Below are 15,698 nucleotides of genomic sequence, written 5' to 3'. Positions count from 1 at the left end.
TGTGAGAGGCCCCGCAGGGGCCTGGCAGCTGTCCACAGACCTGCAGGTTGAAAGGGGCACCTAAGAGCCCCCTCAGTCAACCTGCTTCTGGACCTTACGCCACAGTTCCGAGAGGCGAGTTCTGCCCAGTCTAGCCTCAATCCTTCCTTTTAATTTTCGGTCTTTTTGGCTCTTGTTATGCTTAACAGCAAGCGTAACATCGGTAGTGTTACACCGAAGCGGGGAGATGGGTCTGGCGGGAACCGAGGGCCCTCTTGAAACGCCCCCCGTTCTTATTCGCCAGAAACTTTCCCCTCCGGTTGCCATGGAGAGAGACGGCCGCTGCCTCCCGTCGCCATAGCAACGTGCGGGTACCGCGGACAGCAGGAATGCGGGGCTCAGAAAGTCTTTTTGCAGTTCACATCGCCCCACAGTCTTGGGGTCTTCTGCCTTCGAAGCTGGGACAGGGGACAAGTCTGACTAACTTCCCTGATTAGGAACCCTGGCCAAGGTCCTCCCACTCCTAGCAGGGTCATCCATCTTTCTAGAATAGGTTTCTCCATTTCGTTGCCACTTGTGTGGCATGTGGCAATTTACCCAGTGTTTTCACAACCACTGTCTTTATATCTCCCCGCAGCCCGTGAAGCACTCGTTTTCATTTCTACCCCTTTCACAGAGAGGAAAAATTGAGGTTCAGGGAGGCCCAAGGTCACACCAGGCCGTGAATGCGGAGCCGGATCCTAGGCTCTTTCCCAGGTCTTGAACCCTCCAGGATGCGGGACAACTCGGTCCCTCCGCCTTGAACCGCCCGGACTCAGACCGGTCGCTGAGTGTAGAGGGGGCGGCCGTGAGGCGCCAGACTTGCCAGCTGCCGCGGGATGCCACGTGAGGGGCGGAGACCCTGCGGGGAAGTGATTAAAAGCCGAACGGAGCCGGAGGGGGCCGCTGCGGCGAGGGTCTTCTTGGGGCCGCCTTGCCCCGCCCCAGTCCGGCCGCGGCGCGGGTTCCGGCGGCTGCTTGGAGGGCTGCGGTGTCCGGGGCATGAGTGGGGTGCGGGGGACCGGGGAGCCTCGGTGCCAGGCGGCGCTCGAGGTCCTGGCCTCTCTGTGCCGGGCCCGGCCGCCCCCTTTCGGGCTGGACGTGGAGACTTGTCGGAGCTTCGAGCTAGAGCCCCCAGAGCGGAGTCCGAGCGCTGCCGACTCAGGTAACAGGAAAGCAGAGGCCCCTTCCCTTCCTGGAGTCTCTCCCTGGCTGTCCCTGCTCCTCAAAGCCCCAGCTTCGGGAACCCCGGAGCTTAGGTGGAGAACTCTAGCTCAGGATTCTGGATTCGGATCCAGCCCCGGCTAGTGCACTGGCCATCGCTCGCAGGACATAGGGACGCGAAGGGGATCCGGGAGGGAGAGAATACCCCCTGCTCAAGCCTGTGCGACTCTGCGGGGCCCCGCGGAAAGCCGGGCTCCCAGGATGCGGCTCCCCGAGGGGCCTCAGTTTCCCTTTTGCTCTCTCTGCTTGCCCCGCGGGCAATCTTCCCGGGGAGGGGGTCCGTGGAGCAAGCAGGAGACCAGGGACATCCCGGCTGAGGAAGTAACTCGTCTCTTCGGAGGCTGTCAAGGTCCCGGGTGCGTCTGTCGGTCTGTCCCGTCAGTTCATCTGATCTCTCGGGGAACGCGGCCCCAGCCCCCTGGGTCTCTCAGGGAGAAACTTGGGTCTGCGCCTGGCACGAGGTCTTTGTGTCCGGGTGTCTCCGACTGCGAGTGGCTTTCTGCGTCTCCGCCGGGGGGCGGGGGGCGGGGTGGGGGAGGGTGTCTCGGCATCCTCCCCGCCGCACCCCCCACTCCCCACCCCTATAACTCGCTCCCTCGGTCTCTCTCTGACTCACTCGGACTCGGGGCCGATGAGCGACGGAGCCGGTGTCTCTTGCCGACTTCGCCAAGCGGGCGCCTCCTGCCCGAACGGCGCGGACCCTGCGCCGGACGCAGTCCCAGGCGGCTGCCGAGCCCAGGAGGGAGCCCGAGCCGGGTCGAGCTCGCCGGAGCCGGTGAGTCCGGAGCGCGAGCCCCGCGGGGCCCGGGCCTGGCGCGCAACTGCGGCGTCTCCCGGGAGTCGCGACAGCGGGAATGGCGTGTCGCGCCCTGGCGGCGGGAACCGCGGGAGGGTGGGCGGCGCGGCGGCCAGCCCGCCGCGGGTATTTACCTGCCTCGCCCGCGCCGCGCGGCCGCGCTCGCCCCCGGCAGCCGGGCTTCTTTGTCCGGATCCCGGTGTCTGGAGGGTCCTGGGCGGGAGGGAGGAACGGGCGGTGGGGAGAGGCTGGGGGCAGTGTGAAACCCCGAGAGAGAATACGGAGCGGGGGTGGGGAAGTCCTGCAGGGACCCGGGCTCCGGGGTTCCTTTGGCTCCACAGACTCCACCCCTCCTTGTACCCCAACCCTGACCCCCGTGGCGCTGGGCCTAGAGGTTCGCTGGGGTCGCCCCGCGGCGGCGCATCATCCGCGCGGGAGAGCGAGGAGGGGGCCCCGAGAGGCGGGAATTTTATCTCCACGCTCTTCTCCTGGGACCAGAAGCGGGGACTGGAGCCGCGGTTCTGGGAGGAGATACAGGTGGGGTAAGCGCTCCAGAGGCCGTAGGTTCCAGGCCCTGTTTCCACTTGAGGTTAAAGGTCGGAGATGTAGCTAGGTCCTAGGTTAGGAACAGGGCTGCTGGGGAATAGGAGTAGTGGGCCTGGGGGAGGCTTGTGTGCGTCAGGGGGCTGTGTCCAACCGTGGGGCGGGTGGAGCCCACTTCGGCTCTGTGTGGGTTGTAGGGGGCACTGCTCCCCCCAACTCTGGTCCTGGCAGTGTTTAATCAATGAGCTGATTACTGCAGCAGAAAGGACTGAGGTTAGATATGCAGAACTTTTAGAGGGTGGTACGGTAGTGGAGGTTGATTCTTCTTGAAGAATCTCTGAACAAATTAGGCCCAGTAAGTATTATCAGATTTTGGTTCTCAGGTGCCATCACCTCCTGCAGTACCCAACTCCGTATGCCTGTCAGACACACAATTTTCCCCAAGTCAGGGAGTCTCTTCTTGCCTGCCTCTCCAGCTCCCTTCCCTTCTTTGCTCCAATGATACTTCTCCAATGGGTTTCTTAATGCTTGCTCTGACCCCCTCAGACCCTAAAGGGGCTAATTCAAGGTGAGAACACACCTGTCGAGTTCTGGATGGAGACTGTTCCTCCTGTCTGTTTAGAAAAGAAATGCTAAGGGTGGGGGGCAGCTGGCATACATATGTACACATCCTGATACAGGGAGGCATTGGTGTTCTGACTCCAGAGGGACACCCCATAGTCTGCAATGGCAGGTACCTGGATGGCCAGGCTGGGGATGAGGGAAGGCTGAGGAGTAAGAGCCAGCAGGCCCAGATGAATCAGTATGCCTTCTCTGCAGGCTGCTTCAGAAAGCAAGGTTGAGTTGTCAGCCCTGGGGAACTTTAACTTTGGCTGCTGAGTCACAGGCCCTGGGGCCAAGCTGTAGGGGGAGGGGTCTGAAAGGGATGGGAGAGGCAGAAGAAGACCCTTGATCAGAGCAGGAAAAAAAAAATGGTTAAGTGTTCCTTTGGGATCTTGCAGGCTTAGGTGTGCATGGAGTCTAGGGTGATGCTGTGGAATTTGGGATCAGGCCCTGAGGTATCCCACCTCCCAGGCATCCCAGAACAACTGCATTCCAGAACTGTCTGGGTCCAGATTCTCCATTCAGAGAAATGCTGCATCTTTTCATTTGCAGTTTCATGAAAAATGCAAGTGATGAGAGTATTCCCAGATCCCTTTGCCATTGAATGTTTTCCCCTGCCTTTCTACTCCTGTAAGTCTCCAGCTTATGCGATTTTAAGTAACACCCTGAGATTCAACAACTGAGATTCAGACTCTACTATCATTTTCAGGGACCCTCTTATATGCCAAGGTCTGTGATACGAATTGCACAAGAAATCTCAATCAGACCCTGAATTGGAAACATTTTGTACACAGCTATCGGAGCTAAAAGCAAGTCCCATCTTTTCTTTAAAAACATTAAAGGTGAAGGGCCTGCTTTCATTCTTACTATCCACCTGCCCTCACCACCTCCCCCCACCCCCACCCCAGGGATACTAGCAGGCAGTTCTTCACCTTTCTTTGTGTCCTTTGCCTTATGGAGGTGAATAAACTTTTTTTTTCATAAGCCAAGTTGCAGAGTGTTAGGTGTGGGTAGCTTGGGTTCTGATAGCATTCTCAAGGTAGTAAGAAGTACAGAGTTGTTCCAGAAAATGCAAGGATCTGTTCAGAGAGCCTGAGCGGCCCTGCCCCTCCCGGGTTGGCAGGTAGGAATGATTATTCTCTGGTGCACTTATGGCCATGAGATGTGTGTGATGTTTGTTCACTTTTCTAACGACTCTGGAGATGTTCTGTGATTCAGCCACCTGGCTTTGAAGTTGGCCTTTTGCAGCACAGATAATATTTCTCCTGCTTGTGATGCCAAATTAAATGCACAGCATTTCATCCAAGCACACAAAACAGTTCTGTTTCTGTAACTGAGTCAGTCCCTCACTCCTTGATGGAAGGAAGGAATTCTGCAGATTTTGCCCTCTCTGGGGAAGAGTGCAATACAGAATCCTTTAGAACCCATGGTGATGAGATTCAGACTATGGTGCGTCTTGGGCTTTAAGACTCTAGAACCAGGATCAAGGATCTAGGCGTTGTAGAGCCCTTGGATTTACAGTTCTAGAAGTTACCTTCTCTCTGTGTGGGAACTTCAAGAGTGGGGATGGTAGATACAGAATGTTCCATCCTCCCAAGCTCTGCACAAAAGGTATGTTCTTTTCTAATTGCTCTAGCATGACTGGGTCCTCCCTGTCCACAGAGTTGGGGCATGAGGTGTGACTGGGAATAATGAGGACTAGGATTGAAGTGTGTGGATCAGGCCAGTTTTGTTTAGGTCTGTGTAGGGCTTCCCTGGTGACTCAGATGGTAAAGAGTCTGCCAGCAATGCAGGAGACCCAGGTTCAACCCCTGAGTCAGGAAGATCCCCTGGAGATTGAAATGGCAACCCACTCCAGTATTCTTGCCTGGAGAATTCCAAGGACAGTGGAGCCTGGTGGGCTACAGTCCATGGGGTTGCAAAGAGTCGAACACGACTGAGTGAGTAACACTTTCACTTTCCCACAGAACTGTCTGGAGTGGGGTGGGGGGAACATAGGGTAAGAGAAAAGTTCTGACCCAGCTAAGTGGCACCCCTGCTAGACCAACTTAGGAAAAGACGCCTAAAAACAGAAGGTGGAGAAAAAAGGGAGGGAGATTTAAAAATAAAAACAGAAGGACACAGCCACAGCTAGGAACTGACAGCAGAGGGACTGAAAAGTGAAAGTGAGCAGGACATCCAGCTCTGGATTCTCCAGGTATATGATACTACCTTATCCCTCCCTTCTCTCTATGTGGGGGCTGAACTGGTTTTCTTGCTCCATGAGGACCAGGCAGACCTCTTTTATCACTGGTTACAGGTATAAACAGGGAGACGGAGGTGGAGGAAAAAGAATCCAACATTCTGTCTGCCCCTCTCCCCATCATCCCAGCCTTGACTGCTCCATTCAGAGGGGCCACATGTCCTGACCACCAGGCAGAAAGGTACAGTTACCATCCGCCAAAATAATAATACTAAAATAATCCCTAAATTAATGCCAATGCTCTGTTAGCTATGACACTTCATATTAGTCTCCGATTTATCCCTGAATCCTCTAATGATGGTGGAAACAGGCACCCAGTCATAAAGCTTGGTGCGGCTGTAATTAGTCCAGCATTGTCTCTCCTCATCACAGCTTTTCCAAGAGCATTAATTCCTTCTCTGTTTGGACTCCACTAATTATCCCCATCGGTAGTTCAGCCTGGATCTCTGAAAGAAGGAAAGGAAGCAAAGGCTTCCTGCTTCCCCTCCCCCCTAACTCTGAATTTTAATTATACCAGGTTCTCCTAATAAATTTACAAGCAGAGCTTATTATTAATGGAAGATGTCTGTGAGCCTCAGAACAAAATAGCCTTCATTGTCCCAACACACAAACACACACACTCTCTCTCTCTCAGGGATTTCTCAGGTACATTTCCAGATGGGACTTTTCCAGGGGCCATTGATTATTTGCCTGATGGCTATAGTTTCTGCATCTTCCAGGGAAGGAGAAAGAGACGGGGGATGAGGAGGCTGGCCCCCAGAATTCTGCCCAGGTTCAGAGGGTCAGGCCAAAAACCTGAAGATGCTCCCCACCCTCTCCTAATTATAGTGAAGAAATGCCTCCCCAGCTTCTCTGCCCAGACTTTGCCTCTGGACACTTTAGCTCTGCCTCCAGACCCCTCAGACCCTGGGCTTCGACATCAGAAAGTCCCCAGTTCAAATCCCAACTCTTCTGCTTAGGTACACTTTGTACAAGTTACTACCTTAACATCTCTCAACTTAGTTACTTTGTCTTTGAGAAAGTGAAAGTGAAGTCGCTCAGTTGTGTCCGACTCTTTGCAACCCCGTGGACTGTAGCCCACCAGGCTCCTCTGTCCATAGGATTCTCCAGGCAAGAATACTGGAGTGGGTTGCCATTTCCTTCTCCAGGTGATCTTCCTGACCCAGAGATCGAACCTGGGTCTCCCACATTGCAGGCAGACACTTTACCCTCTGAGCCACCGGGGAAGCCCTTCTTTGAGAGGTGAATATTAATTTCTTAGGTAGGATGTAAAGATTAAGAGATCTTATAAGGGGCACAGCACTTACTATATAGAAATAAATAATAAATGCTGTTACTAGGGCTTCCTTTGGAGAACGCAATGGCACCCCACTCCAATACTCTTGCCTGGAAAATCCCATGGATGGAGGAGCCTGGTGGGCTGCAGTCCATGGGGTCGCTAAAAGTCGGACACGACTGAGCGACTTTCTTTTGACTTTTCACTTTCATGCATTGGAGAAAGAAATGGCAACCCGCTCCAGTGTTCTTGCCTGGAGAATCCCATGGGCAGAGGAGCCTAGTGGGCTACGGTAGTCCATGGGGTCACAAAGAGTCAGATGCATCTGAGCAACTAACGCTTTCATTACTAGTGTTTGTATTAATGGTTTTGACCAGACTCTTTTCCCTTCCTAGATTAGACACTGCACCTTCCAGGGTTTGGGGCCTCTGAGTTTCTTGCTGGCTGCTCCCTGAGTTGTGTGGGTCTGTGCCTCCAGCTGTGTTTGCCGGGAGCTCCTTCACTGAGGCAGCTTTTGCTCTGTAGAGCCTGACATTGCCCATTTCTGAGGGTCCATCAGCGACCCCAGACCCTGCAGCCAGCTTGCTCCAGCTTTGAGGGGAGCAGAGGAAATGGTCCTTTCTTTTCACTTCTTCTCTCCAGTTTATCTTTTCAATTACAGTCTGTTAGCAAGAATGTCTGTTACTGTTACAAAATGGATCTTCCTGACATGGAAGCCCATTAGAAACATGGGAACAATGGCAAGCGATGAGAAAAGCTGATAAATCCTAACACTATGGGTGGAGAGAAGAGGAGGGGGCACTGAAGTATCAGGGCTCTGTCTCTGAAGAAAGAAGTGTCAGTGGGGAGATAAGAAACACCTGGGTTGCTAATTAATAGCCTACCGTTTTCCAGAGAGAGAGGGAGGCCATGAGCCATCCCCCCCGTCAGACACAATCTCACTTAAGGTGACAGGCAGGTCCTGCCCTGATGGCCTTCAGGGAGTCATCAGGAGAGAAGGGGCCTGATCATCATCACCAGGAAAGAAGGGTCTTAAAGTCTCTCACATGTTTGCCCCCTGGTCCCATGTCCCCCTTCCCTGCCTCAATGCCCAAGCTTTGGGTCCATTCTGTACCCAGGGAACTGTTACCCACCACAAAAACAAAAACCAGGAAGAAGTAACAGCAACTTACCTTCGGGAACTTTCACCACATATTGGGCTTCCCAGATGGCTCAGTGGGCAAAGAATCCACCTGGCAATGCAGGAGACACAGGAGGCACGGTTCAGTCCCTGGGTTGGGAAGATCCCCTGGAGGAGGAAATGCACCCCACTCCAGTATTCTTGCCTGAAAAATCCCATGGACAGAGGAGCCTGGTGGGAGCCTACAGTCCAAAGGACTGCAAATAGTCAGACTGACTGAGCAACTAAGCACACCCCCCCCCCCCGCCCCCATGTATCCAGCATTGTGCTCAAGGCCTTACTTTATCTAATATTTACAGTGATTCTTTGACGTAAAAGAGGAGCCCGCTGTTTGGAGAAGTTAAATAACTTGTTCAAGGTCACACAGTTGATGAGCATGCTCTGTGGTCATTCTGGCACTGGTGCTCAGTGGAGATGACTGCCTCGTGTCTCTGAGCACTTCCCCAGTCCAGGCTAGAACCCACGTGCCCTGCACAGCACCAGATCGCTGGGTGTGTTTCCAAAGCCAAGTCCCATCGCTCTCTGCTCTCCCAGAGGCTGCTGGGTAATTGGTCAATACGGTTCCCCAAACCAGGCGCCCATAAAATACTGGTCTCCTCTGATACCTAATACTGAGCAATGGACTTCTTTTCCCCAGTTTCCAAGCAAACTTTGCAAAAGCATAGTACATTCTGAATTATACACTTTTCTTCAATGAATTTCTTCTTATTCCTTTGGAGCTTGCTTCTGTTCACCAGCTGGTTGGTGGCAGTAATGGCAAAACAACTGAACAATGAGTGTTGACAGAAAAACTTGGAGATGTGAGATCTTTCACAAAGGATGTATTACATCTTGAGATACAGGGAGATCTAGCTATAGTATATATGTATTATAATACATATTACAATATATAGAGACAGAATAGAATAATTGTATTATCTTAATATATATATTACATAAGAGAATAATTGTGTTATTGCCACTGGTAAAATTGTTCCTAGTTTGTAATGATAAAGTTAAAGCTATCTCTCTTATTAGCGTTCATGGTTTGCATGTGTTCTTCCCACTAAACAAATTGTAAAATTAAAAGATGTTCAAAATCAGACTGGGCAGAACTAGATAATTCTAATAAAAATAGAAAAATATATATTATATGGCTTACTAGGCATATATTCTAGGCACTATATTCTAGGCACTGTCCTTTGCACTTTTGATACACTTGATCCCATTTAAATCTCACAATGACCCTATCAGGTAGATACTATTACTCTACCCATTTTACAGATGATGAAACAGAGTCCGAGAGAGATTAAGAGTCACAGTTGATAACCAGTAGAGATGGACATTGAATGAGCCCAGTCTGACTCCAGGACAGTGCTTCTTTCTCTCCAGACTGAAGGGGAAATAAAGAAGGAAAAGGAGAGGAAGAAAGAATAGGAATACAAACACTTAGGAAGTTCGTCCTCTTTTTCAAAGTGTAGGACTTTCTCCCTTACCTGAGGCTTACCTCTCTTTCTTTTATTGGAGGATAATTGCTTTACAGTGCTGTGGTGGTCTCTGCCGTACGTCAACACGACTCAGTCATAGTTATATATATACATTCCCTCCTTCTTTAGCCTCCCTCCCCACCCCTTTGCCCCCTCCCCAGGTCATCACAGAGCTCCAGGCTGGGCTCCCTGCGTTGTACAGCGGCTTCCCGCTAGTTATCTCTGCTACACATGACGGTGTATATATGTCAGTGCTGCTTTCTCAATCTGTCCTACCCTCTCCTTCCCCCACTGTGTCCTTCTCCTCTCTTACCATGAACCCAGTGTATAGTATAATATGAAGAGCACTGGGTCAGAACTCAAAAGGTGGCTAAAGTGCCCATCAAAATGCTATCTGCCTCACAGGGTTGAGGTTCAAACAAGACTTGAGCGGGGAAACGGCTTTGAAGGCTGTATATGCACCTACAATTTATTAGAGGCAATGCATCCTGGTGGGTTGGTCCCAGCAGGCCCGGGGTAGGAAGGCAAGTATCTTAGGTCACCTGGGCCTTTGGACAGCCCTTTGTGACACATTTTCAGCCAGGCTCTGCGGGCAGGCTGAATTCCAGGCCACATGCAGTGATTTTAAAGGAGCTAAATCCTCTGCAGTCATACCCACGGTGGCCTAATTCTGGTCTTACCAGCCTTGCTCACCACCTTGTTCCCCTGTGGTGTGAACCCACTCAGCATCGGGACCTAATTCTCTTTGCATGGCCCACCTGTGAGGTATCCTGGAAGAAGAGTCTCCAGGCAGAGGAAGGGCCTCCTGGCCTTACATAACCAGTATTGAGCACCAGGTGCCAATTCCCAATAATCTCACAGCGCTGAGGGAACAACAGCTAGGGGTCATGTGGAGACACATTCCAAATAGCAACCGTGCTGAGGAAAAATTGATTCCTCCACCTCTCTTTTCATTTATGAATTCAGTTTTGTTTTTTTTTTTTTTGTCAGACTGAACATTTAAATACACTCTCTGCTCTCTTGATTCCCCCCATTTCTCCCCCTTTCTCATTAAAATTCTAATTATTACCAGAGCAGGAAAGATGTATGATCAAAGGAAAGCAAAACCCTAGAAATACCTTTTGTTTTAAGGTGACTCATATTGCAGAGAATGCACCCGGAACCGCTGTAACAAAGAACAGATGTGGAGGGCTCAGAGATGGCCAGATACTTTTAAATACACACACACACACACACACACACACACACACACATATCTGTGGTATATACTTAGCTATATCTGTGGTAGCATTCCTGTGAACCCCAGGGGTATCAGGGCTTAAGGAAACAGTCTCCAAACTATTTAGATCATGAAATCATAACAGCAAAATTTATTTTTGTTTAATACTTCCAACAGGTGTTTATTTGCTCCCATGTTCTATACACATGTACAAAAGGGGTATTATAAAGCTGACTCTCCAAACACGTGGCAGTTGTGTGACCCTGGGCAATCTATTTAACCTTCTATGCCTTAGTTTTCTCATCTGCAAAATGAGGATAATAATCTTCACCTATTTCACTGGAGAGTCGTAAATGAGTGAATACATAAAAAGCATTTTGTGCCTTGGACATTTTAATTGTTCATAACTTGACTAAATTCAATAACAAAATTCATTACTATCAATTTGTATATTATAATTCTGATCTTTTTAATTTTTCAGAAAATGAATAAGTATTCAAGAAATCTGATATTTTTTTCTCTTACACTCCCAGGATGCATGCACACCATAATTGGAGACCTTTAGTCTAGAAGTTCACTTAGAATCAGTTTGGCCCCTAGCAGTCTCTAGTGGGCTAACCTCAGCTCCTATGCTGGGGAAAGGCTCCCAGGTCTCTGTGCAGGGGCCTGGGGGCTGGAGAAGGTGGCAAAAGGCATGAGGGTCCTATGTTCTTATTCCTTAGTCCTGAAGGTGATAGCTGATCAAGGCCAATACCCTACAGCCAGGGAGTCGGGAGGCAGTGCTACCTCCCCAGAGAGGATGACTGATGTTTTGGCCTCTTCCTCAGGTCCCTCTGGAAGGAGGAGAGCTTTCCCTGGGGCCTCTGCTGTGAGAGTTCTCTTGATCCCCCGAAGAGGGACCAAGCATCTCCCAGCCTAGTTTAGTACCAGGAATATGGCAAGTGCTCAGTAAATATTGGTTGAGCGATAATGACAGCTGTTTTATTTGACATTGATCGACTGATTCATTCATTCTCATGTGTCAGTTTCTATGCTGAGCCCTGAGTCAGACAAATAAAAAATAACACAGGGTTATAGTAACCTACAGTTTCATCCAGGACAACAGTCTGAGACAGTGGAATGAGCCCCAGGCTGGGTGGGCAGTGGACATCTGGACCCTGGTCTAGGCTCTGTGATCTCTGACCGCAGCCGAGTCCCTCGTCTGGAACACTGCTCCCACCTGCAGAAGCATAGCCTGACCTCGGTATTTGTAGGGTCATTCCTCACCTTAAATCCCAAGATTCTTAAGGCTTGGGACAGGATAATTCAGAGGCTGCAAGCTCATAGGCCTGCAGTGGCAGGCAAGTAATAGGGAGGAGCTGGTGAGCACACAGCCTTCTGAAGGGCATTGCCAGTTCTCAGCATGTGGGAGCACAGGTCCAGTCACCAAACCCTCAGGCCATTTCCAGAGAAGCCAGGAATCTGGTGTGATGATGACAATGGTGATGATGGAACTGCTTGATTTTTCAGTCATATGCAAGCCAAATAAGCCTTCTCTTCTGGCTTGTCTACAAGTGACCTTTGTGCAAACCCATTGGTTCAAGTCTTCCTGATGTCTCAGAGTAAGAAGAGGCCTTGAGCTCAAAGGTTCATTCCTAAAGGTGGGGTGGGGGTGGGGGGTGTGCTTAGTAACTTCTCCCAGAGAGAGGCATCCTTCATCCATCTCCTAGGGTAATGGACATCCTACTTGGGGCACAGGGTGGGAGAGTGAGTGCCTGCCTCTGAATCAATCTTGACTTTCAAAAATACCAGTGTTACAGCAGAGCTCTCACACAGCCACAGGAATGCGGGCAAAGGACAGCTATCGGAATTGTTTGTATTTAGCTCTGAAGTAAACTATGTGGATCAGATTCCAGCTTGGTGTGGTGTGTGCGGGCTCAGTCATGCCCAACTCTGTGCAACCCTATGGACTGTTGCCCTTCAGGCTCCTCTGTCCATGGAATTTTCCAAGCAAGAATACTGGAAAGGTTGCCATTTCCTTCTCCAGGGAGATTCCAACTTCATACAAATATTTTTTGAGCCTACTATGTGCACACTTCTGGGAATACAGAAGAAGCATTGGATCTAATCCCCACCCTCAAGGAGATTATGCTTGATCTCATTCTCTTCAAGTCAACCTACTCACTATATATTAGCTCCTGCTGTGGGCTTGGCGGGCTTGGGGTGAGTGAAGAGAATGAAGTATCTCAGCCTGGGGCCCCTGATGCCTCACAACCTGTGGCGGAAGAGAGCTGTCTGCAAAAAACTACTCTGCTATAAGTCTGGCCATAGTAACAGTTCTAATAGAAATTCAAACAGCATCCAAATGTGAACGCCTCACGAATTTGCACATTTGCTTAGGCTGCTATTTAAATTACTTTCCTTTCCCCGGGCACACGCCAATAGGGAGTCGGGGAGGCAGCCCAGGTGCTCCCCAAGCTGGCGGTGGGGGGAGGGGCGAAGCTGGAGAAATCAGCCTGAGGTGAACACGAGGCTGCAGATACTTCACAAGTTGGATGTGGAGCACTGACCCTACAACCACCCCTCCTCTGCCTGGGCAGCCTTCTCATGACCACTCTTTTCTCTTCTTCCGTCTCTGTCCCTTGTGTGTGGCCCCTCTTTGACAACCCTTCCCGGCTTCTCCCCACCTCTGTCTGTCTCTGTGCCTCCCTGCCTGGCTGAGGGCAGGCACCTCTGTCAGCCTCCTCGCAGTGGTAGTTATTGTGTGTGGCGTGGCCCTGGTGGCAGTTTTTCTCTTTCTCTTTTGGAAGCTGTGCTGGATGCCCTGGAGGAACAAGGAGGCCTCCAGCCCCTCCTCTGCTAACCCCTCCCCGGAGGCCCTCCAGAGCCCCAGCTCCAGAGGCAACATGGCGGACAAGCTCAAGGACCCCCACACCCTGGGCTTCCTAGAGGCGGCTGTGAAGATCAGCCACACGTCCCCAGATATCCCGGCCGAGGTGCAGATGTCCGTCAAAGAGCACATCAAGCGTCACACACGGCTGCAGCGACAGACCACAGAACCAGCATCGTCCACCAGGTGAGGGTGGACCCCTCCCTTCCTTACCTCCACATTGCTGGATCCAATACATGAATGAGATTCCAGCCTGTGAGGATCAGAGACCGGAAATAATCATATGCTTATTCTGGTTGGAGAATATGTCAGATGATGTCCTCCGTGGTGGGTGTTCGGCTCGGAGGTGGGCACCAGGAGTGACTTCAGCAGAGGAGAACCTTGGAGGTGGGGTGCTGTGCAGGTGGTCAACCCTGAGATGTGCGTGGGTGGAGGTGTTGGCTTGTCCAGAGGGAAAGGAATATGCAAAGGTGCAGAGGCATGAAAGTTAATGACGTGTCTGTGTCCACACCGCCTCTGAGATGGAGTCTGCAGTGTGTGGGAGAGAAGTAAGAGATTCCTAACGTTTTGAGAAGGAGAATAGCCTTTGACAGAGTTCCCTGCCTTACAGAAATTGTATACAACATTCTTTATCTGAACAAACAAAATGACAAAAAAAAACCCCACCATGTAGTGACAAAACCTACTCTAAATTCAGAAACGTTTAAAAGACGTGAAACATGCATGCATAAGGCGTTGTATTTATTAAAAATTTGGGGCTCTTATGGATTCCTGGGTCCAGGATCCCAGCGGACCGGCCAAAGGGAAGCAGGGCTCGTCTTCAGATTGAAAGCCAGAAATGGTGCACGTGCTGGGTCACATTATGGAGTTTGTTTTTTGACATCAGGCAAATTGCTCATTTTCCTAAGCCTCAGTTTTCCCAACTGTGAAATAGGGCTAATGACGCTCATAAGGTTGCTGTGAGGAGCCAATGTAAGAATCCATGAGATAAGAAGAGCTTATTATACACCTGGCTCTGTTCTAAGTACTTTGTGCGCATTCATTTCACCCCGCAGCAACCCTATGCAATTGCTACTTCTGTTTTTTCGTATCTTGTAGTACAGAGAGATTAAATAATGTGTCCCAGTTCATGTAGCTAGAAAGTGGCAGAGGGAAAGGGGGTGATGATCAAGGTCGTGGTGAAGGAGCGCTGTATGGAGGCTGGGAAAGGATGGTCCTTCTAAATAGGGGAGCTTTTTAAATACGTGAACCAGAGTCACGTCTACCAGGAAGGAAACCTAGAAAGTCAGAAGCAGAAAAGCAGGGGAAAAGATCACAATGGCTAACGTTTACTAAAGCTTGTTATGTACTAGGCCCCCTTCCAACTACTTTACGTGGATTAAGACATGCGCACAAAGTGCGGCAGATAAGGTGGTCAACCAGCAGGAAGTAAAGGGGGTCTCACACCGGGTAGGATGAGCCGGAGTCCTGAGCTGTGTCGGCCTGCACCCCGCTCTCCCGTCCCCTCACTCTCTCACCCCTCTGCCCCTCCTCCAGGCACACGTCCTTCAAGCGCCACCTGCCGAGGCAGATGCACGTGTCCAGCGTGGACTACGGCAACGAGCTGCCCCCAGCGGCGGAGCAGCCCACCAGCATCGGCCGCATCAAGCCCGAACTCTATAAGCAGAAGTCGGTGGATGGGGACGATGCCAAATCCGAGGCCAAGAGCTGCGGGAAGATCAACTTCAGCCTGCGCTACGACTACGAGAACGAGACCCTGATTGTGCGCATCCTGAAGGCCTTCGACCTCCCAGCCAAGGACTTCTGCGGCAGCTCCGACCCTTACGTCAAGATCTACCTCCTGCCCGATCGCAAATGCAAGCTGCAGACCCGGGTGCACCGCAAAACCCTGAACCCCACCTTCGACGAGAACTTCCACTTCCCGGTGCCCTACGAGGAGCTGGCTGACCGCAAGCTGCATCTCAGCGTCTTTGACTTCGACCGCTTCTCCCGCCACGACATGATCGGGGAGGTGATCCTGGACAACCTCTTTGAGGCCTCCGACCTGTCCCGGGAAACCTCCATCTGGAAGGACATCCAGTACGCCACGAGTGTGAGTACCACCGGCTCCGGGAGCCTCTTGAGGGTTTATAGTTCTGGATTTGAGTGGATGTGTCCGGGAACCCACGAACCCCTAGAGACAAATGAGCCTCTGCTCTTCAGGATGTGAAAGGGGAGCCCAACTCATAGCTCAGCCCACCCTAGGGGAAATCCTTGCACCAG

The 15,698-nt window shown here is 51.2% G+C and overlaps 1 protein-coding gene across 2 annotated transcripts in view; it reads left to right on the top strand.

Moving 5' to 3' along the window:
* The first annotated feature begins 1,020 nt into the window (after positions 1 to 1,020).
* SYT6 (synaptotagmin 6) overlaps positions 1,021 to 15,698 on the top strand; it is a 66,478-nt gene continuing 51,800 nt past the window's right edge. The window contains exons 1-3 of one of the 2 annotated variants that reach the window (XM_069601211.2): positions 1,021 to 1,183; positions 13,274 to 13,622; positions 14,973 to 15,528. In XM_069601211.2, the coding sequence (XP_069457312.2) occupies positions 1,021 to 1,183; positions 13,274 to 13,622; positions 14,973 to 15,528 (1,068 nt within the window). Of the gene's footprint in view, positions 1,184 to 13,273; positions 13,623 to 14,972; positions 15,529 to 15,698 lie in introns of those variants that run through there. The other variant, XM_069601216.2, reaches the window with a different exon arrangement.

The sequence above is a fragment of the Ovis canadensis genome, chromosome 1, assembly GCF_042477335.2.
Source record: "Ovis canadensis isolate MfBH-ARS-UI-01 breed Bighorn chromosome 1, ARS-UI_OviCan_v2, whole genome shotgun sequence".
NCBI lineage: Eukaryota > Metazoa > Chordata > Mammalia > Artiodactyla > Bovidae > Ovis > Ovis canadensis.
Note: the sequence above shows the minus strand (reverse complement) of the source record. Positions and strands in the feature narration are given on the sequence as shown.